Genomic DNA, 23005 nt, shown 5'->3' with positions numbered 1-23005 from the left:
GACTTGATGCTGGCATGTGGAGCAGGAGCCATTTGGGGCTGGGAGTGAGTCAGCCCAGCAGCAGAGCGCAGGGGGCTGTGAGCACCATGCCTCCAGGCAGACAGGGGCGTAGCGTCTCTGCAGGGAACGAGGGCAGGAGCAGGGCTTAGCAAATCTGTAAAAAATGGAGCAGAGTGAGCTCAGCCAGTACAATCTCCCTTCCCTTCTCCACCTCCTCGAGGAGGAACACCCTTTGGGCTGTACAAGGAGTGTGTTGTTTTTGTCAGACATCATACTTTGTCGGCAAAAGAGCAGTTCCTCCTATCGCCTCTTTATGTTTCTCCCTGCTTCTCTCGCCCCAAGAAACTTGTGGGTCATTATTTGGCACTAAAGTATTTCTAGTCTCAAATAATAAAAAAGTGAGGGGAGGAAGCTTCTCAGCCTGTTCTTTCTATGTATTCCTATGAAAAAGATGTGTTGCTGCCTATCTATGGCAGCAGCTTGTTTTCTGTTAAATTTTAGGCTTGTTTTCCTCAGTGTCCTGAGGGTGGTTGTCATAATAAAGGGAGGAATTGCCAACAGAGTGTCTGAATGCTCTTCACACACATCATGAAAACATCATCAGGTCTTTGTGTGTCAGGGTGTTGGAGGGGAAGGCACACATGGTGCTTGGCTTAAAGACACAGAGCAATGAGCAAATGTGTTTTTATGCACTTAGCCCCCAGCACTGACTAATTATCATTTGTGCCAGCAAGTTCCCTACACAAACAGTTTGGTCATTACTTCCTGCAATTCTTCTACGTGAAGTCAAATTATGGATCATGGCAGACGAGGACTTACATCAGTGAGGGAACACCAGTCCCCACCTGGACAAAGTATAAGCATTTGGGTTCTGCCTTTATTCCCAAGAGAAGCCAGTCGAGCATTAACTTCTCTCCGCTTCCCCCTCCTTGGGCACTGGGAGGCACATAAAAAGCCATTTGGGCACCCCTTTGGTAGCACATGAAACATGTCCTGGGAAAAGATGCTAAGATGCTTCCATTTGGTATGGAAGTCTTTAAATAGAGGACTTCTCTTTGACATTTTTACTCTGCTTCCAGAAAAAAAGCTTTAGAGTGGGTGGTGAGGGACATGCCTGGCTCATCCCTGCTCTGATTAAATATTAATTCCTACCTGAAAAGACATCTTTATTCCTGCTTCTTTCAATTTGGGGGGCTGTAACTCACTAACAGGCTGCACTCTGCAGCTCTGCTAGGTTTTACTTGGTTGAATCCCTCTGCATGCAGGGCTTTCTACCTCCACGGTGGTGTGGTAGCACTGCAAAAAGCATGTGAATCACATGTATTTCTAGGGCTTTTTGCAGTGCCAGAAGAGTATAAAAATTATCTCAGAGTCAATGGAAATACGACCTGATGTGAAATACTGCAATGGTAGAGCTCAGCTCTTACAGTAAGCTTTATTTTCCATTCTTTTGTAGGCTGCTTTTGGTTTCAGTGACGCTGCTGTCTATTTATTCAATATATCTCCTGTTGGTGTGTTCAAAGGAGACAGGTAATTTAAGATGTTATTATACCATTTCACTAGAATTGTAAAGAACAAGAGGTGAAAAGTGCTCAAATAAGGCCAGGTGCTTTGTGTGAGAGGGAGTTTCTATCACTTTGCTGACACAATAGAAAGGCCTAACACATTTTGGGTCAGAAGCCCAGAATTAACAAGAATTAATGTCATGGCAATGGAGAACAGCATCTGACCATCACTATAAAGAGAAAAACTTACAACAAAGGGTGAATTCTGCTACCGTGAAATGTTGTCTTCAGTGAGCTAGAAGGAACAGCTCACATAGTTTCTTTGCATTACAAACCCAATCGCAAATGAGATATAATGAATCTTTGCCTATGGTAAAGCTTACCTGGAAATACAGTTTGTCCTTAATGGTTAGTGTGAAATTACTGATAGCCTTTGTGGTGTAGTAGTAGCTTTCCTATAAGAAAATAAAAGGGAACAGTTCCTCCACAGAGAGAAGTGTATCTGTAAGCAAAATATATTCTAAACACAGAAATTAGAAGTTATCTACAGTGTTCAATGTCACTGTGGTCTGAAGTCCAAGAGACTCTTTACTTGGGTAACAATCTCTGAAGCCAGATTTTAAAAATTATCTGTGCACAAGAACACTGTAATATTTCAATATGTATTTGGACACACATGAGTTACTATTATAGCATGTATAATGGGAGCAACTGCCTATTTAAATTACGTATGTATGTTTAATTGTGGACACATTTGTGCCCTGTTAGTTCCCAAAATCTAAGCCCTCGTTTCTATGTTGCTGTTAACATTTAAGCTCAAACTTATTGTTTATACAAGCTTCAAAGCAGAAATGACAGCTACAAGGAAATAGAGAGAAAACCAAACAATGGGATGCATTTTAAAAATTATCTGTACAGTGTAACATATGCAATATTTCTCTTTCTATTCTCATGTATCTCACCATCTTCACAATGTCCAGTCTTTTTCTCAGGCTAAACCACAGCCAAGGAAAAAAACACTTAACAGAAACACAAACCAATTAATAGAGGAGTTTCTCAAGCTTGACAGATATTTAAAAAGAAGTTTTAGTTATAATTTACACCTTTCCCTGCTTTTACCAAAACCATAACACACTGAGAATTCACAAGTTAAGGCTTCGTCATTAGAAATTGTAAATCATGCTGTAAAACAGTGGCTGCCCTCATTTGGATCGTTTGGTCAAAGCAAGCAAAATTGCAGAATCGCAGTAGTGTGTCTGCTGTGGCCAGGCTGCCAGTGCTGACTTGTGGATCCTGCTGTACCGAGTTGTGTGTGGAGAGGAGGCTTTGTACGTCACTCTCATTGCAGGCACAAACCTAATACGCCAGGATGGGGATACCAGAACTTAACATGTCACTAGGGGTATAGACAGACTCATTAAGGGGGGTGTAACAGCCTCGTTAAGAGCTTCAATTTCAAAAGTGACTGGTAGCCAACGATAACATTTATAGACGTCAAGAAAACATTCCTACATAAGTTTCAGCCCTAGTAATTACAAGAGAGCTCTCTATTTACTTGCGAAGGGCAGATATGGCTGCACCGATGGGTGGTTAGCTGAAAAGGAATCATAAGTGTTTCAACTTAACAGCTTTCGCTGGTGTATTTGTTACCTTTCTCCTCGTTTTTTTCCACACAGGCTGCATGGTGTATGAAAAGCTGGGTGAGCAGGTCTTCGGTACCCCAGGGAAAATGATTGTCTTTGGATCTACATCTCTCCAGAACGTTGGAGGTAAAGGAGATGAGGGGTATTGAAAAACTAAACCCAGGAACATCTCAGTAATGTTAGGGCTACCAATCAGTCAGGTTCCTCCTTCTCTCAGTGGGATCTTGGGATCTTCATGCTCCTCAATATAGCTGTGGCTCACACTTTGCATGCAGCCCTTTAAAAATGCTGTATTACTGAATAATCAGTAGTTTACAGCCAGTTAGAGTTTGGGGTCTTCTATCATCGGAGGCTGATGTGGGAAAAGGTTCAGGATGCTTCTCTGTACTTATTCCATGAAATATATTATCCATTTTCTAAACTGACTTTCTTCTTCTTCCAGCAATGTTGAGCTATCTTTTCATAGTCAAAAACGAGCTGCCTTCTGCCATAAAGTTTCTAATGGGAAAAGAAGAATCTTTTTCGTAAGTTGAATTCATTTTGATGATTAGATTATAGAATTTAACGTTATGTAGATATGTTTAAGCATATGTTTATAAAAGCTCTTAAGTATTGGATACTCTAGGTTTGTCAAAGTAGATTTTCACAGGAATATCTCAGGGCCTTAATAAAAGCCAAGATAACTTTGGAAAGGAAAAGACTGATAGGAAATGAAAGGTTAAGTCATCAGCAGTTACTCTCTTCACACACCAGAATTTTCATGCAGAATCATGATTTATACAAACCTCTTATCACAGGATCCAATCTTTTATAGTGTTAGGCAACACTTCAATATTGGGAACAATGCAAGTTTAAGATACTATGTATTTCCCAGCATTCTTAGCATCTTACAGGATTTTGCCCCTGAAGCACTGTCTATGGTATGAAATTCTTCGATACTAGCATATGGCAATAGCAGAACATTGTACTTAGATCTCTGCTACTTATCACTCCTTGACATTTACCAGCCTCTTTAATAGAGGGGTGGTATTTCTTTATAGTGGTAAATATCCTTTGCGCTGGGTTATATGGTGTGCTGTAGTGCACGAGAAGAAGGTAGAGATCCCATTCCTCAGGCTTTCATACTAAATCAGACTGAGCAGTGGAAATAGGTCATACAGAACGTCACTAGCGCTCTCCCTTCTCCCCTTTCTGGCTTTCCAGCAGGATTCAAAGCACTTTGCTAGAAGGAGATACAGCCTTGGGCTGGCTAGTGCATGCCAGCCCACAGGAGCCTGGTTTGCCGCTCCAGGCATGTGCCCGGGTGATTTAGTAAATGAATCGTGGTGCCCACCCTGCCCCACTGTGCTCTGTGTGTGGCCCTTTGCATGATCTTTCCTCGTCCTGGCAGGGTGGCTTCTATCAGGTTACGGAGGGTGTTATTCTGCCTCTCAGTCCTACTCACTGATCCCAGCAGTAGAGTGATATTTTTTCTAGTGACTAGGAAAATCTGCGCTATCTGAGTCAGAGCAGTGCCATGTTTTAGGGGCTGGATGCTTAATGAGCCTACAAAGTTCAGATGTGGCCCCTATCTCTCCTTTTGTAGGAGCTTGTAGGGTAAGGAGACCAAACATAGTTCTGTAACTGCAGCAATCGAAGAGGATGACTGAGTGTGAGGAAAACCAGAGAGGGTTTAAGGTGTACTCATGGTGGGGTTTTTTTAATGTTTTATACAGGGCATGGTACGTGGATGGGCGGATTCTTGTTGTCACAGTGACGTTTGGTATAATCCTTCCTTTATGTCTCCTGAAGAACTTAGGTAAGATGCAAATGTCATTGTGGAACTAAAATAAAGGAGCCCAGACATCATGCCACTGACGGCCATGCTGGCAACTCAACTATAATAAAAAAAAAAAGTGCTGTCGCTGTAATCTAAGCAGCCTCCCTGGTCCAGGAATAAGCTGTGTTTTGAGCATCCTGGAACAAGTAGGCCTGAATTGTCACAGTGGTTGAACTCAGTGTAAACCAGCTTTATCCACACAATTGTGGAAATTGATTTAAAAAATTATAGTTAAAAGGGTCTTCATTTCATAAGGCAATTCTATTTTGTGTGTAGCCTGTAAAACTAAGTTCACAAACTGTGAGATTACAAAAAATAACTTATTCTACCAGCATCGAGATTTTTAGTGGTGAGGTTAATTGGAGGTATTGGACTTCGAAGTAAGATGTAACGATTGCGTTTTCAAATGTGTTTGAGTCCACAGAGATGTCAATAGGTACACAATGTATTTTTTAAAAACATGTAACAAGTTTTGGCGCTGAAATCCTGCTGGGATCTTCCTTTTGAGAAATAACCCATACTCAGCTGACATGGCTCATATCAGGGAATCTGGGTCGTGTTCTGATTCCAATTGCACATTTTCAGGTTTGTTTCAATTATTACAGCCTCTTTCAAAAGTCAAATTAGTTAAACTGCCGTAAAGGTGACCCTTGGGAAGTCAGACCGGTCAGAGCAAAGCTCAGGTCTGTCTGAAAGCCAGGAGGCTTGTGACATAGGAGACTCCCACACCAACAGGACAGGCTTTTGTCCTACCTGGAAGCTCACGATACATATTAAATGTGTAATACATTTAAACCTTTCATGAAGCAGCAAAAAGAAGTAAAAACCAAGATATGGCTAACAAAATTATTTTGTATGAGATTTCCTTTTGATTTCTTTCAGGGTATCTTGGCTATACCAGTGGATTTTCATTAAGCTGCATGGTATTTTTCCTGATAGTGGTAAGTTCAGCTTGCTTTCTTTGTTGGATGAGGTCCACTTGGTAGGATATTCACAATTTCTCTGATGTTTTAATTTGCTTTTTATTATTATTTTTAGCAGTTAGCTGTCTTCTGCTCTCATTCTAGGTTATTTACAAGAAGTTTCAAATTTCCTGTGGCGGATCGGAGCTAAATACAACATCATCTATCCTACCAAATAGCTCAGCACATGAACTTATGTGTAAGCCAAAGTATGTTATCTTTAATTCCAAGGTATGTTTCTTTTTATAATACTTATTTTTAATTCACATACTATATGCACCTACACCCCGTGTTCTTAATCCGATCAGGACCACGTAGGGCCTGACTCTCCATGCTTCCACTCGCACTCCAATGGTGAACGCAGAATGGGTCTCCTTGCCCAGTCTTATGGAGATGCCGTGTTGAATGTACCTCCTTGCGGTCTTGCTCTGCCCCGGTAGTAGATGTGCTAAGGCTGTGAGCCCGAGCTACCACCGGACCACAAACGCTTTCTTTGGCAGAGTTTTCTTTTCCACTACTTCTTACTGTCCGTGCTGCAACTGTGCCTTTAGGCTGTAGTTCAGCAGAGGCTGAGTAAACCATTCCTGCATCCAAAGCCCAGAAGTAGTCCCTCTGTCCTTCTGCACACAAACCACTTCTTTGTGACAGGATATGTGTTTCTGTAGCCATATGATGAACTGGATCGGGAAAAGGATACAGTTGAAAGCTAATCCAGCAAAAATTTGATTGCCTTTCAGCTGGATGCTTTCCTCCATCGCCACACAGCTGCAGGAAAAGTTGTGCCAAGTGAATGCGAAAGAGCAACTGGCTGTAGCAGGAGGATTGCTCCTGTCAGCTGTGCTGGGGCACAGTGCTCATTAAACAGCACCTTGTCCAGCAGGGCAGGGTCCTCAGGCTATCACAGTCGCATTCACAGGGAATGCGCATAAGCGTGCAAAAATTAATTTTTTTTTAATTCATCCTACCAGCTTCAGCTGAAGAAGCTAATCCAAGCACTTTTCTTTAGTTGGGGGTAGCCATCAGCCCAGATCTGATGTGGCTGACCAAGAGTTAATTAACTTTGTGTGCAATAGCAGCTTAGGTGTAGGTATATTGTAGATAGCATTAAGGGGCAGTCTTGTTCTCCTGCAGTAAGTGTCAGCGTTTGCCCCAGAGTCGATGGAGGCACATCAGAAGGATCAGTCCATCTGAACTAAGCACGCTGGAGCTGAACTCTAGAGATTTGTCCTTGGGGCCAGCAGTTTGCCAATATAGCAACTTTGGCATGTGAGAGGAGAGACAGAATTAGAGGATGGCTGAGGTTGGAAGGGACCTCTGGCGGTCATCTGGTCCAATCCCGCTGCTCAAGCAGAGCCACCTGGAGCAGATATCTCCACAGATGGAGACTCCGCAACAGCGGTGTGCTGTGAGTGAGGGAGAGGAGACGGCACAGGCCTGGGTGAGGAAGGACGGCTGGAGAGCAACCAGTGTATTTACTGAATCTGCCGGGCCTGAGGCGTACCCCAGGGCAGCTTCTGTGGGAAGGAGATGCCTGTGGCCAGTGCAAGCAGATCTCAGAGGGCCGGGGAGAGCCGCATGTAGGGATGGACTCATTTTGTCCTCACAGGAGGACCTGTTTTTCATGTGATCTCTGCTTGTACCCATTCCCTGGGGAGAATGGAAGCGCTTGGGCGCTGAGATAATTTCTGAAGTTTGGCTGTACGCTGAGGACTGAAACCCGCTCAGTTTTTTGGTGGAGAAGGGGGTGAGGTCCCCCCCGGAGGCCTCCTGCGCTTCCTGGTGACGTAACGGTCTCTCTCTTTCCCCAAGGAAAAGCATGCTCCCTCCACAGCCCTCCTAGCCCTTTTGTTGGCCTGGGAAATGAAGGGACTCAGTCTGGTACCTTGAAATATCCATTTATTTGTAAGTTCTGCATTCCTCTTCTCTTTTCTTACAGTCTGGATATGGGCTTCCTCTTCAGGACTTCAGCCTTAGCACCACGGGTGCGCACCCCTCTCCATGCCAAGGCAGGGTAGCGTAGCGGTGACCCACCATACGTCCCTTTTACGCGTGACGGTGTGCTAGTAACGCTGGCAGTAGCTGGGCAGGGAAAACCCATCCCAGGGAGCAAAACCAGCAGCCATGTGGCATCCAGCACTGTGCTCTGTGAGCAGAGTCAGGACCGTGCTCGCATGTCCAACGAGAAGACTTTGTCCTCCCGTTGAAAGAGCACTGCTCTCCATATTTTATTAAATATGTGCTAATTGACAGGTTTTCTGCCTTCTCTGAAGGCTCTCAACATTTGCTTGAAGAGTCCAGAGAGTTGGGAGCTGAGGTAGTTGAACACAGATCATTTCTTCACACCACTGGGGGAAATACTTCTTAACTTCGTTTCTGAAATTCTCTCCGAACAGACCGTGTACGCTTTGCCCACCATTGCTTTTGCGTTTGTGTGCCACCCGTCAGTCCTCCCGATTTACAGCGAACTTAAAGAGTAAGCCTTTCTCTTTTTTTTTCCCCCAGTTAATTGTTTTGAACTGCTCTGCATGGAAAATGTTAGCGCAGAAGTGCTCTTGAGTCATTCGTGCCATTCGGAGGAGATGTGCTTTAATAACACCCAACAAGCCAACGAGCGTGGCTGTCAGCTAGGAAATCTGGCCTCCCAGGAGTGCTGCTGGGGCGGGCGTGAGGGGGGTTGAGGATAATGCAGTACTTTGGGCGTTTTCTCTGGAAGTACACGGCAGCCTGGGGAGAGCCAAGTTGTGCCGGTCGTTATTTGGCATAGGAGAGAGGTGTGTGTTCAGCTAACTGTTTGTTCCAGTGCAACTGAAGATCTGTTCTGGTACCAGGAAAACAAAGTACTTTCAGCCTTGCCCGTGCTAAAAGACCTTTGCCGGTGCGGCTGTCTCGCTGACACCTCTGGCTGGGCAGGGCTGTGGGGAGCTGGAGACCAGCTCTGCTGCGGCGTCGCTGGCAGCCCTGGGGGGCTGCAGTGGGGTCCTGGGTCATGGGGGGAGCTCCAGGAGAGAGGTCGGGGTCAGTCAGACCCGTGAGTGCCCTCAGGTCCCAATCACTTGCTGGGTGCTTTGCGTATCAAGGGACTCCAGCAGGTTCCCAGGTGCCTGTATAGGGCATCCCTGTGTGGATTTAAAAACCTAACTTTAGGTACCAGAGTGTGTGAATATTTCAGAACAAATATCTAAAAATGAAATGTTTACACTTAACCTATATTACAGGTCTACGGCGGTCTGCATACATTCATTATTTTCTACCCATGGAGACACAAATGTTTCCCTGCAAACTTTCAGAATTTTTTTTTCCTGTGTATAATTTTACTTTTCCTTTATTTTGGCCTTTTAATTTAATTACTGAAGTGTTTAAGGGCTGTCCCTCTCCACTTGGCTTCACCCTTCACTCTGTTTAGGGGCGTATGGCCGGGGAGCAAAGCCACAGGGCAGTCCCACCATTTCTTGACTTAAGCCCCAAGTAGGGTCTTTTTCCCCAGTCCTCTTCCTTGTGCAGCTGTCAATGAATTCCTGTTTTAAATGAAAATACATTTATGATTCTCCCCAGAATTACTATGTTTATGCAAAGACTTAATATATTTTTAAACAGCTATTGAAAAATCCAGCCCAACCATTTTTATGTGTTCTTTTCTTCTTTCTCCAGCCGTTCACAGAAAAAAATGCAGTTGGTTTCAAATATCTCATTTTTTGCCATGTTTGTGATGTACTTTATGACTGCCATATTTGGCTATTTGACTTTCTATGGTAAGTATGCAGTTCTTTACTGATCAAAGTGGAAAGGGAATACATGTGAAATCAATAGCGTATCCCAGCTGGAAAGGAAAGTCCCATCCACTTATATTAGAATACTTTTTCAAATCATTTTCCTTAACATTTTCATATTGAAGGTACACATCCTTTCCTCCTTTCCCCCGTGGATGAAAAGCACAAGTGAAAGTAGTATTTACGAAAGGTGTATTCAAAATATGAGGGAGAGATTTGTTTAACAGAATTGGGGGTTAACTGGGGCCCACTAAGATTTTCGTTCCAAGGTTCTCACCTGAATGTTGTGTACGTTGGTAATGACTGAAGCGTGCACATCTGTATAAAATGAGACAGATTTGAGAGCAGGTCCTAGGAAATGGGTATCAAATCAGCCATCACAGCTTTTTCATTTTCTTCTTGACGCTTTCATCATAGAGGCAAAGGACCAAATGTTTTCCCTGTGTCCCTAGAGCTGACCCCGTCAGGTCATGGTTAAACGAATTGGCAGTGAAGGTGGGGAAGCTTCGAGTGTTGTCCCAGCTCAGCTGCCAAAGGATGGTTATTTCAGTGTTTGAGACTTGCACCCTGTCTCTTTTCATGCACATCAATTCACTTAAAGAAACAAACAAATGATGTTGTATTGCTAAAGGATACAACATGTATGCCCTAAAGGCACAATTATTAAGTAAAGTAGGATAAAATATGAATGTTGCCCAGGAAGCTACTCCCATGTTTCAGTATAATGGGAATGTTGAAAAGTAGTGTCTTTTTCCGTGGACCTTTAAGGGGTAAAAAGACAAATGACAAAACTGACGTTTGCCTTTTACCTCAGAGTCTCCAAAAGGTCATCAGTCTTCTCCACCCTATTCCAAGTGACATTGTTGTTACAATCTCCTCATTCGTGGTACCATTCCTTGTGAGCCACGTATTGCAAGAGAAAGAAAATAAGTAAATATGAAATGTGGCATTTTTTTTTTCAAAGGTGTACCTATCTCATGTTTGTTTTCTCAGGCTCTCTGATTATGAGGCCTTGAGTCTGCATGCATTGAAGTAACTTGAGGTTATCTGTTCTAATTTTCCCAATAAAACCGCAAATATGCTGCAAGTGACATCAGCAACAGCCGTTCTCATCCAACTGCTCCCGTCTAACACATTTTTGTAGAAATGCATCAAATTAGCAGCCCCAGGGAGCAAGTGGGTGTAAATCAGCACGGACCCCTTCGCTTTGGCAGGGAGGAGATTCTGATGTGATTGCCCCAGGGATCTGAGGAGGCAGATCCGTGGCGCTCCTCTCTGGGAATCTCCCACGCCCCTCAAGGACGAGGGTCTGGAGTCCATGGAGGAGGTAGGGGCTGCGTCCTTCTGGCCCTCCCGAGGGGGAATGGCGGAGGAATCCCTGGGGTGTCTCGTGTGCCTCTCCCCACGTCAGGCATCCCTGCTCCCCAGCGCCGAGAGCCCGCGGGTGGAAGCTGTGCGGCTCTGCTGGGGCTTCTGCAAGGGTCAGTGCCATGACAGGCAGCAAAAAAGACACCGAGGGAATATAAAAATTCCTCCACTTTGATCCTTCTTCCCCTTGAGACTGACAAGGCCTTACCTTTCATATGTTCGCTTGCAGTTTTCTAACCCTCTTCTCTACCCTTACCTGGATAAGAACAGCATTTTTATTGTGGCCGTTTCTTCTTTACCCCAATAGTACTTGTCTGTTTGCTGTATTCTCGAAAGTGTTGCAGTGATGACTATATTTACATTGCAGAATTACAGAAAAGAGGTGTTTTTCTTCCCCTAAAAGGTCACACTGTGGTTGGGCTCTGTGGTGTATCTAGCTGAAAGGAAAACAGACCTTCAACTGTAAGCCTTGCCCTTCACTTCCTACCTGGCTGCAGTCCGTGAGCGGTACAGAAGTTGCAGTCTGTGCTTGCAGGAGCAGAGTAAGCTCTGTGTTGCAGAAGCTGTGCATGTGCCCGGCTTGAAAACCCCACTCCTAATCTGCAGGGAGGTGGGAGAGCGTTTATCTTTCTCCTGGTGGGGATTCAAGCACTGCGTAGGTGGTGTTGACCCGTGGTCTCCCCTCAGAAGGGCGTCCTGGGGGGAGCGCAGGCATTTTGCCGCAGGACAGATCCCTCTGCCTCCAGGAATACATGAGGTTTTACCAAGTGCCAAAGATTTTAAACTAGACGTGGCTGCCGAGTTCCCTTTAAGGACTTTGGTTTAAGAGCTGTTAGGTTTTACCACCAGCTTTCTAAGATTAGCAGGCAGAAACAAAACACGCCCTTAGGTTATTGCTCGTAGATATTTAAAAGTTACAAAGAAAACACGTAGGTCCCTCAGCAACTTGGTTTTCCTGTTGGTTAGCACACGCAGACCCACTCTGCACTATTCATCCCCGCTTCAAGGCAACATTTTTGCAGGAGGTTCTATTAAAATATCGCCAGCGCCTCCCCATTAGGCACCCCCCACGATTTGTCTTGGCTGCTGGGGCCACCAGCCGGCACAGGGCCGAGCTGCAGGCACTGCTGGGGTGGGGGGACATGTTCAAGAGAAAAAACCATCAGGGCAGCTCTCAGAGGAGCTGCCGAGGGATTTGAGTGCAAATGTCAGAGCGTCCCACTGGGAGTTGACCCAAGATAGGCTTTGTTCTTGGTTGAGAACAGAGGCACTGCTTTTTGCTGGAAGTTTATTTGCTGTTTAGACTAATTTAGCTCAAAACCTTGTAGTTTATATTAAGTTCAGCCGTTGCAGTGCGTGTGGGTTTTTTATATCTATTGGAAACTTTAAAAAAAAAAAAAGCCCACGGAACCAATTAGAAATAGCTTATTTCACTTCACTTATTTTTTTATATATGTATATACGTAAGCTTTCGTGTATGTCTCACTGTTGTCTTTCCTACAGTGAAAATTACCTTAGACTTAGGCATGTGCTGTCTTGCATTAGGATGCATTTCTAAATCAGGCCTCCAAAGGATTAATCTGGAATAATGGGATCATTAGGATTTGGTTCAAAGTGCTGTTTTAACTCAAGAATGTTTCATTCCGTACTCTTTTGTTTGCAGATAAATCACTTGTTGTTCAAGAAGGCTGTTGTTAAGCAATGATTTTTGTGAATGGATTGCCTGTTTGCCAGAACACTTATCTTATTGTCTTTTCCGTAGACGATGTGCAGTCAGATCTGCTTCACAAGTACCAAAGCAAAGATGACATCCTCATCCTGACCGTGCGTTTGGCTGTGATCGTTGCCGTGATACTCACGGTGCCAGTGCTGTTTTTCACTGTAAGTAAAAAGCTCCACAAGGTTTGGAAGTCGGTAATGGCTGTACACGGCGTGTTTCTTCAAACCACAGTCCAGCAGTTGCCGTGGCAGTGATGTTGCAACTACAAAAAGAGCTTGAGCTTGGATAAGTCTTTTCCCACACCAGATTCCCACTTACTTCTGGAGAAGTTATCCCTGCAGGAAATAATCACTTTTGGTCTTAAATCTGTTTTAAATTGAATCCACAAGGGCCCTCTCTTACTTCACATGACTTCACTGGAGCAGGCTCAGGGGTGAAGTTCATTTTTAAGTGCAGAAGGACCCAGAAAGGCATGTCAGAAAGGGAGGAATATCCTACTGCAGATGCATGTATACCTACAGTTTTGAAATATCAAATTAATTTTAAGGATTGTTTCAAAAGGCATTACATCAGAGACCCCAAGGTTTCTGACAGATCTATGCAGCGCTTGTTGTCGCTTGAAGAACTGGTTAAAATAAACATGGGAAGCTTTCAATTGGCTTACACACTGTTCCTGACAGAGAACTCTCTCTTTTTCTGCAGGTGCGTTCATCGTTATTTGAAATGGCTAGGAAAACAAAATTTGACTTATGCCGTCACGTTTTGGTTACTTTTCTTCTTTTGGTTATCATCAACCTGTTAGTTATTTTTATCCCGACGATGAAGGATATTTTCGGAGTTGTAGGTACAGTATCCTGGTTTTGTACTACTAATAAAAGACTGTTGCTAATCAGCAACACAATAATTAGCTGTCACTGACAACTAAGAAAACTCATTTATTTGAATTTTGCAGGGGTCACCTCTGCCAATATGCTGATTTTCATTCTTCCTTCATCGTTGTATTTAAAAATTACACAGCAGGATGGATCAAAGTTGACTCAGAGGATTTGGGTATGCATTCCTTTCCCGTCAATGCAACGCTTTTGTCTTGTCATTCCTTATAATGTGCTAGATGCAAAGCGTACCTAATCTGAACATACATGTGAGCTTCTTTACGTTGCTTTCCATCCTTGCTTCAGTCAGCTGGCAGCCATGCTTGCCTTTCTCCTTTGCCTACCCTGGGAGACTCCTGGTGGAGGGGCCGTACCACGCAGGGCACATTGTATTCTGGGGGGGCCTTCTCTGTGGGGCGAGGGGCTCTTCCCCTGGCTGGTGAGCGGCAGCTCTGCAGCAGCCGTAGCTGTCGGCAGGGTGCGGGTACCCCTCCAGCCCCCTTTGGCAGCCCTTTCAGCCCAGCAAGTTTTCTCCTTTTCGGTGTGTTGGTCCAGAAAGCATGCAACGCTCTCTGTTTGCAGTATTCCTTGTGGTTTTAATGGACCCGATTCAGACTTAGGGTGCTTCCACCAGAAGCAGCCAGCTGAAATGTTAGCCCTTTGGCACGTATGAGCAGATGGGAATGGGCCTTGGAAAGATTTCCTGTGAGCCCCAGAAAGAGCTGCGGCTGAAAAGACTCAACACTCCTGTGTATTCCCAGTCTAATGGGGTGTGCACTGGAAGTATCGTAAGATCAGACCTTCCTGCTCTGAGCAGACAGGCAGGAAACCTGCGTTTCACTTGTGGCTCCATCCACAGACCCCAAGACGAAAGGGCTGAACTTCGATGGACATGTATCTGATGGGAAGAGAATACTTATTTCCGTGAGGCTTTGAAAAGAGCAGAGCCGATTGGTCCTAAAAACAGACTCGCTTAATCCTCTTTAGGGATGATCGGTGTTTAAGAAGTGAATGGAAAGAATTAAAAAACTGGTTTTGGTGTTTGGCGAGTAATTATTAATGACACTAATCTGTTTAATTATCTATGAGTCTTGCCTTTACTAGAAGTGCTATCCCATTTTAGCTGATAACTTTCATACATCACCTTGTAAATCTCCTTAAGAGGAGAAGTTAACACACTTGAATTAATTGTCTTTTCTTTTTATTCATTAATTTTCTCTTCTTTTTGTTCCAGGCTTCTCTTTTCTTGGCACTGGGGATAATGTTTTCCCTAGTGAGCATTCCCTTGGTCATCTATGACTGGGTACAATCAGGAGGCAGTGCCGAAGGCCACTGAAGTTCACCTCCTTCTGAAAAGAAGACACCCCTGTTTGCTACACACCAAAATCGCAACCATCCGTTCTGTTATCTATTCCATCTTTTGTGAGTTTACTCAAATCAAATCCAAATAATGATTATCGAGTACTGAAAATATTGTTATGGGTGTATTTCCTTGCAGAAAACAGACCCATTTTTCCAACAGGCATATCACTCTGTCCCCCGATACTGAGTTATCAGATCAGCCTAAAGTCTGTGTTAATTGTCTGTGAGACTATATAGAGTGTTGCTCATAGAAATTCATCATAATTAATTTGTTTCACCTCTTCCACCCATGAATTGCATTGTTCCGTTATTATCCTTAGCCCTTGAACCATAAGCTCTGCTCCTTTAGGGCAGCAGCACCTCTTGTTATCAGTCCCAGCTGGAGTGATGTCAGTTCACACCCTTCCCCCCCCACCTTTTAGCCAAAACTCTGCTCTCCAATTGTACGCATACAGTTTGTTTGTTTGTTCTGTTGCTGTTTCGTGCACCATTTGCCTCGCTGGGTTAAGCGTAGCATTCTGGATACGGGCAGAAAAGGCACCCCGAGAGCGTAAATGAGCGTTGTATAAGTGTAGGTCCTAAATCTGTTGCTTCTCTCTGATGTTCTGGTGGGGGAGCCAGCCCCAGGGCTTGGCCATTTTGTGGCTTTGGGGAACAGACCTGTGTGGCTTTGTGATGGGGCGCAGGGAGCAGGAGAAGGACAGCCGCCACCACCACCAGCCACCATTCCCTGGGCACACTTCAGCTGGAGCCTGACCAGAACTAGACTTGACCCCAAGCCATGAGTACTTGAGCCTGAAGAGAAGCAGACGGTTGGAGATTTCCACAGGAAGTCTGCGTTTTCTTCAGCATTAAACTGTTTACTAGTGCCCCACTTCTCTCAAAAAAAAAAATGGCAAGCTCCAGTTTTATCAACACCTACGCATTTAATCATACCTCATGCCTTTTCCGTTCTGGGATTCATTTGTACATACCTTGTAAAGACTGGCTCCTCTCTTGTGTCTTACCCTCCTCCCACTGAAGTCAGCGGGGTTTTTGACAGCAGCGGGAGCAGGATTTGACTCACCCTGCCAAACTACTGGATTTCTAATGGAAATCATCAATTCTCCATAACAATTAAAGAAAAGACATTCAATTACTACTAGCAGAAACACTGTAACTTGCATCTGTTGTCCACAAAATAAGCATTTGCCTAATGCCTTATAGCTGGTGTAGAGAACTACTTGTAGAGACTCAAACGCTAAGCAGGTGATCATTAACCACCCTGGGAAGACATCTTTTATTAGTGCACTGCCAGCAGCATAAACGTGTTCACTTTGTGTCATTCACCGTGTGAGCTAAAAAGGGTCTCAAAATATGAACCCAGCTGCCACTGAAAGAATCGATGGCTAAGGGGAGCCCTGCTTCACGCCCAAGGGCTGCGTGATGCCCTCGGTGTGCTCGAGCCGTACCTGTCAGTATGCGGTGACCCTCTTGTTCCCAGTAGCTGGTTCATTGCTGACTCCCATTGTAACTGTGGAAGGAGACTGTCATCAGCTGTGGGGAACCTGTCACTGCAGCTTGCTCTTTCTAAGGTTAGGGATGGAGAATTTGGGATCTTGGGATTTCTATAAGCTATTGAATTGCCTCAGTTGGCATTGCCTTGTCCTACAAGGCTAGAAGTCACCGAGAGTTGAGATCACAGAGCACTTCTCAGGACCTTGAAATCTGATTTCTGAGGGTAACAACCAGAGAAGTTAGTTTGGGGCCTTCCTTGGAAATTGGGCATTGCGATGCAGAGCATTCGTGCTGCAGAAAGTAAGCCTACTAAACCCAGACTTCTAGATCTGTACCTCAGCCTAGGCAGTAAGGTACCCAGCTCTGCCGATACTCCACTGTGATCCAGAAATAAGGCAGAGTAGACTCCGCAGGCTGCCCAAGTCCTCGGAGTAGCCCAGCAGCCAGAACAAAAGTGGAAGCCTCTTCCTCCAGACAAAGTGACCTGCTAGACTGCAGAGCAGGGTTCCCTTAGCCTGTCCACCTCCTGGCCCTTCAGACTTTCACTCCTTGCGGCACAGGCTCCCAGCAGGGTCTCGGGTGGAGCGTCCTTCCTCCCAAGCACCCCCCAGCCCAGCATTTAATACACGAACCGCTGAGCTACCTGGGACCCCTGGGCTGAGGCAGCTCATGCTTTCTGGCAGCTGGTCTCAGACTCTTGCGTGAGATGGTGCAGGTCACTAGTTTTCTCTGCAATATCTCCTTATGGGACTGATCCTGCCCTGATTCACAGAGAAGTCCATACCATAGCCTACAAGCCCAGGTGTTAGTCAAGCCCTGGAGAGAAGAACCCATGCTCAGTTCCTGTCTCCTCGCAGCTTGTTCCAGGCATCCTCCCAGCTTGGGGTTTTGTTTGTGGCTCCCCATCCACAGGCACCCAACCCTTCCTGGTCACTGCAGCAGGAGCCCAGCATCTCACTCCGTTTTCTGACTCAGCTTGCTGGGGTCGCATTTCAGGTTTCGAGGTGCCTTATAATCTCTCTGGATCTCATCCCAAAAACCTAGCTCAGACCTGAGAATGCAGTGTTACGCTTAAAATGCTCCAGGGCTCTCCTGCTTTCCTCCCCCTTTTATCCTTCTTCTACTACTGCTTTATGAGCAGTGCAGCTTTTTGCATCAGGGGGTTGTGAGAGAGGTGATCCTGGGAGCGACTTTTAAATACCCAGGTAGGAGCTAGAGGTCTGATCTGCTGCACAGTGTCCCAGCAAGGTCACAACTGTGACATCTCCCTCCCACCACCCCGCAAATAGTCTGTAGTCTCGTGTTTAAAATACCAACCGCTGAGTTTTGGCACCCAGCTTCCTTCGACTTGAAGGACTGTTGGGTGACTGCTCTTCGCATCTTCCTAAATCTCCTCCATCACTATCCCTCTGTCTCCTCTTTGCTATTCTGCTGCCTTCTTTTTCCCAGTTTGTTTGTATACTGGAGTTTTACTGGATAAATAGGGAGAAGAATGAGCTGAGTGTGTGCATGGAGTGAAATTACCCGAGGTACTGGACCATCAAAGCATATCTTAGATACTGAAAAATAGATACCCAAAATATTGAGTCTTTAAATAGACTTTGTTTCTGGGTCTCTGAAAAAAAAAATAGGAATTTTGCTTAGACTGATTTACTGGCATCATATTTATAGATATTTATGGAAAGGAATCATGTGTTTATTGATGTCTGTGGTAATGAACGTGAAATAACGTGCTTTTTGTTTTTTCATCAGGTTTATACATTCTTAACAGAATGCAATAGACCCTGCTGTAACTGTCAACATCAGTGATGGATGACAATATTTGTATAAGGTTATCTGTAAAATGTACTGCTGTTATTCAGTTCATTTGAAATAGTGAACCTGTAGCCAACAATGTACGAGTCCCACATTTTAGCTAGGATTTTAAGAGCACAGTGAAATGCTGTAGGAGTTTGCTCTATTGTTAAATTAATAGGATCCAGAGTACCGTATCTACTTAGTAGGTGGTAGCATGCTTTCTTTTCATAGAGAGTTTATCACTATTGTAAGAACTGCAAATGTCATAGACTGGATGCAAAATTGCTCCTAATAACTACAACAAAATAATTTAAAATTATTGTTTGCGTAATAGCAACAATTGAGTGGTGAGGGACAAGGAAGGACTAATTAGAAGCAGGGACTCCTAATAAGATTGTAGGAGTTAATCCTATACTTAAAAGATGGCCTTGCTGCCTCTCCTAGTCCACAGCACATTGCAAAGAAAATAGTCATGAGCTTAAAGCACCCTTATGGTTGCAGAACACAGCTGCCCTTCTCTGTCCAATGGCAAACATGGCTAGTAAGTAAAACACAGTAAATTGTTGTTTGGGAACAGTATCTCGGGCGCAGTAACCTCCCTGGGTGATGCTTGCTCCTGGTCAAAGGGCCAATGACACATCCGTGGACCAGCACAGACCTTTTGTAGGGCTGACACGGACCGAGTGGTGCCCGGCTTGTGTGCAGGCCCAGGGCAGAACGGCCGGTCTCACCCCACGAGGTCAGGGGTGGGGATGCCCATCCGCTCCCGAGGGCTGCTTTGCTGAGCCACACACTGACCCATAGCTTGTGCTCCACTTGCAATAGTTCACACGTGCAAATGCAGATTGGATGATATATGGGTTGTGTCTGTACATCTGCCTTACAATGCATAAGCGCCACAGCTCTCTCTAATATTAACAGCAAAAATTAACAGTAACAATTAATCTAGCTTATCTTTAAATGAATACGTTTCTTTGCTTGAACCTTACATTAAGGCTAAAGAGCATCTTGGTCAAAACAAAACTCTTTCCATGTGGTGGTGTCCCACCTCCAGTCCTACCGTCCCACCCCAGTGCCTGTAGCGGAAAGGCACAGCAGAATGTACTCAGCTCCATCAGCAGCTCCACGAGGTGGCTTTATCGCCTGGCGCCAGGCTGCTTTCTTAAACAATTCCCCAGAGCCCTTGGCGCCAGGAAAATTTTTGTTTCCTATAACTTACGCAAAGAATGTTTTATTTGTATCTAATGTAAGGATTTCTGTAACAAACTGTGAAAAAAAGATAATTAATTAATAAAAAATACAGGGCTGGAGAGGTCTAGAAATCACAAATTGTACACATGCCTATGTTTCTGAAGACAAATCTATGCAGTTGTGTTGTATTGTAGGAAATCTCATTTTTATGTACATATATATTGTAAATAAATAGGATGCTGTATATTTTTGCAGTTGTTTATCCATTATGATATAGAAGTGTTGAGATGATAGGCTCTGCATATTAAGAATAATTTTAATAGAAATACAAATACTTTAGCTTCTGACTTAGCAAAATGTATATCCTTTCCTTTCTCCCAAGACTTCACAAGTTAAATCCTAAACTTGGAATTATAATTATATGGCTAATGTAGCAAGAAAAAGAGAAACAAAAGGTCCAACGAAATTGCTAGGATTAATTCCAGCGCATGAGTCCCTGTTTTCTCAACAGCAAGTTAGCCAGTCTTCCTGCTGGGTAAAGTATCTCCCTTGCAAAGGGCCCCTTTGGTACCCAGGTACCTCTTACCTCCTCAGCTGAGGTCAGGTGGTAGTAAAGTGCTGAAAAGGCTTTATGCAGAAACCAGAGCAAACTGCAGCCAGCAGTTTGACCCAGCGTTATGCCATGTTGTATCCAGGCATGTATTTACCCAACTAGTACAAACAGAAGTCGGGGCAGGACTTCTGCATTTCCATTTTCAGCTACCAGAGATGCCTGTAGTTCAGTAAAAAAGTACTACAAGCCAGGGGTGCAGACCTCTGCCGCAGACCCAGGCATGCTGCTATCATGCGACCAAAACACTAGCACCTGAGGCTGACGAGAACATCCCCAGCCAGGGACTGCTTGCACATCCCACCCCATGAGCTGCCAGAGGCCGGTATTTTGGTCGTGGGATAGCTGTGTGTCCAGGGGTGAGGATGATGGGAGGGGAGGGTTGTGTATGTCTTGAGAGTGCCTCTGTCAAGAGCCTTGTGTAGACTTTCTCAGTGGTAAAGCACAGAAATGTGTTTTTTCAGGATTGCTGAAAAACAGAGGTTGAGAAATGCATCTAAAAATAATTGTATTTTTTTTCCATGTTTACTTTATGGTCTTGGATGAAAATGAAACTTGAAATAACATTTGCTTTCACCGTGAGCACAAATTTGAGGGAAAAAACCTATATGCAGTCACTTCTACAGAGCTTTTCAAATTAATACAAGTGTACGTTTTGTTCTCAGTGTTATAGCCAACAAAATATAAACTGTAAAGGTATTTTTCCACAAGACTTGAACTTTAACTTGTTTATAGAAACCTGTTTTTAGTGTCCCAAGGTATGTTAAGGCTCACCCAGATCCAGTATAAACAATACTGTTTGAATGATGTACGCTTGATACGACCTCGTCCCTAATAGATTGTTGAAGTGAGTCATTGGTAATATTTTGCTCCTGCTAACATCACCATACTTTGTGCTGCCCATATCCAAATAAACGATGCAGTTTTTCAGTTTGTGTGTGTAAATAAAAAAAATGTATGGAGTTCTATAATCTCTCTGTTACCTCTATAGTTTTTAAACATTAAAATTGTGATCTAAACTAATATCAAGGACATACTCATTCTTTCAAAGGGATGGCTATATATGATTATAATGCCTTAACCAGCATGTGCTCCCTGCTCTTACGCAGGTATTTTCACTGAACTCAGGGTGTGCAGCTCTTGCAAAGCCAACTGTATTAGACTCCGTGGAGAATATAGAGTAAAACATCAATACATGGCTATGGAGCATTAACGTAAAGTTTCTGATACAGTTTTAGAGACACCTGAAGCCAGGGCATATGGTCACCACAGACTGGTGTTGCTGCAGATGACAGCATTTCTCAAGCCCGGTGCGTGTTTCTGCCTGTTCTCTGAAGGCTGTCCGAGTGCTCACCAGTCGGTTTCAGAGTCAAGTCAGGTTTAGCTTTAAGGGCTGCTGTTAGAGTTGGGTTTGAGTGCAGATGCCAGACTGGTGCTTGGAGTGGCTAAACCCCTGCCAGACCTTCCCTCTGCTAGGGAAGCAGAAGCCGTCAGCAGATGGATGAGTAGGATACCCAAGGACAGTAATGTTGTAAGCATTCCCGGCTAGGTCTGCCAAAATGCCTCTGGTAAAGCCTTAGAGGGCCTGGAAAATGCTAACTTTTTGCTTTTGACCACTAATTTTACTAGGGCTCAGGTTGTAGTGACCACTTACAAAAAGGCCTCTTGGCCTAACCATACGACTGAATCGCTTACTTGACTGAACAGGATGAGTACAGCCAACATCTCTGTGGCACGGCTCCCCAGGCCCCTCTGCAGGAGAAGCGATGGGAGGATTTATGCATCAGAGGCTCTTTGGCAAGCCTTTGCCTGATCCCCAAGCCCAGGGAAATGTCTTGAAGCCATAATCCTGGGAGCACAGGGGTACAAGCTTCTTCACTGAATTAGTCTAATAGCCTCTCCTGTTTGGGCATACTCACTTCTCTACCCAGCCAAGAATAATTATCTCAGAGCCATACCTTAAAACATAGGAACATGGCTTGCAGAGCAGAGGAAAAAGAGGAGAAGCTGTATTTCTTTTCTTCCTTGCTTGCAGAGACAACAACAAATATCTTTTGCCTTATGCAAGGCAGTCTGACAGCTTCACCTGAAGCTCACCTAAGACCACACAGCCAAAGAAAGAAATGTCAACCTCCTTTCCAGCCACGAACTCCTACCTTTGGTTTGGCTTGGCCTTCAGGTATCCCCAAGGTCAGCCAGGTCTCCGAGTTCATCTGACCAGTCGCTACTTGGGGGTGGATAAAAAAGGAAAGTTACCTAGGGCAAGCTCTGCCTGAGGGAAGAGCCCCCCCATTTGGTTCAAGTGGGGTCTTAGTTTGACTTAAGTTTTTGTGAAATTGCAGTTAGGCATCAGGCTGAAGCCCAAATTCAGGCCACTGTTAAGATGTCTCATTCCCCACTGTGCCTAGAGCGAGTAGCAAGTACTCAACGCCAACTTTAAGAACTGTGGAGAAAGCAGAGATGGTAGGACCAGGGATGAGTGGTAAGTCCATTTCTAAGCCTTTCTAATCACAGACCCCTGAGAAACTGAACATGGGCTTCACTTCTTACACTGTGTTCTCCTCAGACCCACGCAGGACAGCAGCACCATTTGCTCTGCAGTCAGCTGTGTTAGTGATCTGGCTGAAATACGGACTTCTTAACACAGACCCCAGTGCAGTTAGACAGAAGTTTTCAGGCAGCCCGGCATCTGTATTTTGCGAATGTTAAGTGCCATGCATTTCTCTTTCAACTTACAGTTACAGAAAATGGAGTCTTTTGAAGCTGTTGGTGTTACACTGCTAAATGCCATGGTGCTGGCAAGGGACGGTGCTGCTGGCTCAGCGTGCCTCAACCTTGCCATGGCTCACTGCTTGAAAAACATGAGGTTATTGGGATTCTTAGAAAAAGGTG

At 44.6% G+C, this 23005-nt stretch overlaps 1 protein-coding gene across 2 annotated transcripts in view; it reads left to right on the top strand.

Annotated features, from left to right (window-relative positions):
* Nucleotides 1-21136, top strand: part of SLC38A1 (solute carrier family 38 member 1) — a 42036-nt gene extending 20900 nt beyond the window's left edge. Inside the window, exons 5-17 of one of the 2 annotated variants that reach the window (XR_015706572.1) lie at nt 1457-1530; nt 3182-3274; nt 3591-3672; nt 4864-4946; nt 5850-5908; nt 6035-6160; nt 8323-8402; nt 9578-9678; nt 12827-12945; nt 13487-13628; nt 13737-13834; nt 14891-15078; nt 18268-21136. Coding sequence is in view for 1 of the 2 variants with exons in the window: in XM_087766424.1 (XP_087622550.1) it covers nt 1457-1530; nt 3182-3274; nt 3591-3672; nt 4864-4946; nt 5850-5908; nt 6035-6160; nt 8323-8402; nt 9578-9678; nt 12827-12945; nt 13487-13628; nt 13737-13834; nt 14891-14992 (1159 nt within the window). In the remaining variant the exon portion in view is untranslated. Of the gene's footprint in view, nt 1-1456; nt 1531-3181; nt 3275-3590; nt 3673-4863; nt 4947-5849; nt 5909-6034; nt 6161-8322; nt 8403-9577; nt 9679-12826; nt 12946-13486; nt 13629-13736; nt 13835-14890 lie in introns of both variants that reach the window. The other variant, XM_087766424.1, reaches the window with a different exon arrangement.
* The last annotated feature ends 1869 nt before the right edge of the window (nt 21137-23005 follow it).

This window comes from Nipponia nippon, unplaced genomic scaffold (assembly GCF_047370975.1).
Source record: "Nipponia nippon isolate SJK-2023a ecotype South Korea unplaced genomic scaffold, ASM4737097v1 scaffold_3, whole genome shotgun sequence".
NCBI lineage: Eukaryota > Metazoa > Chordata > Aves > Pelecaniformes > Threskiornithidae > Nipponia > Nipponia nippon.
Note: the sequence above shows the minus strand (reverse complement) of the source record. Positions and strands in the feature narration are given on the sequence as shown.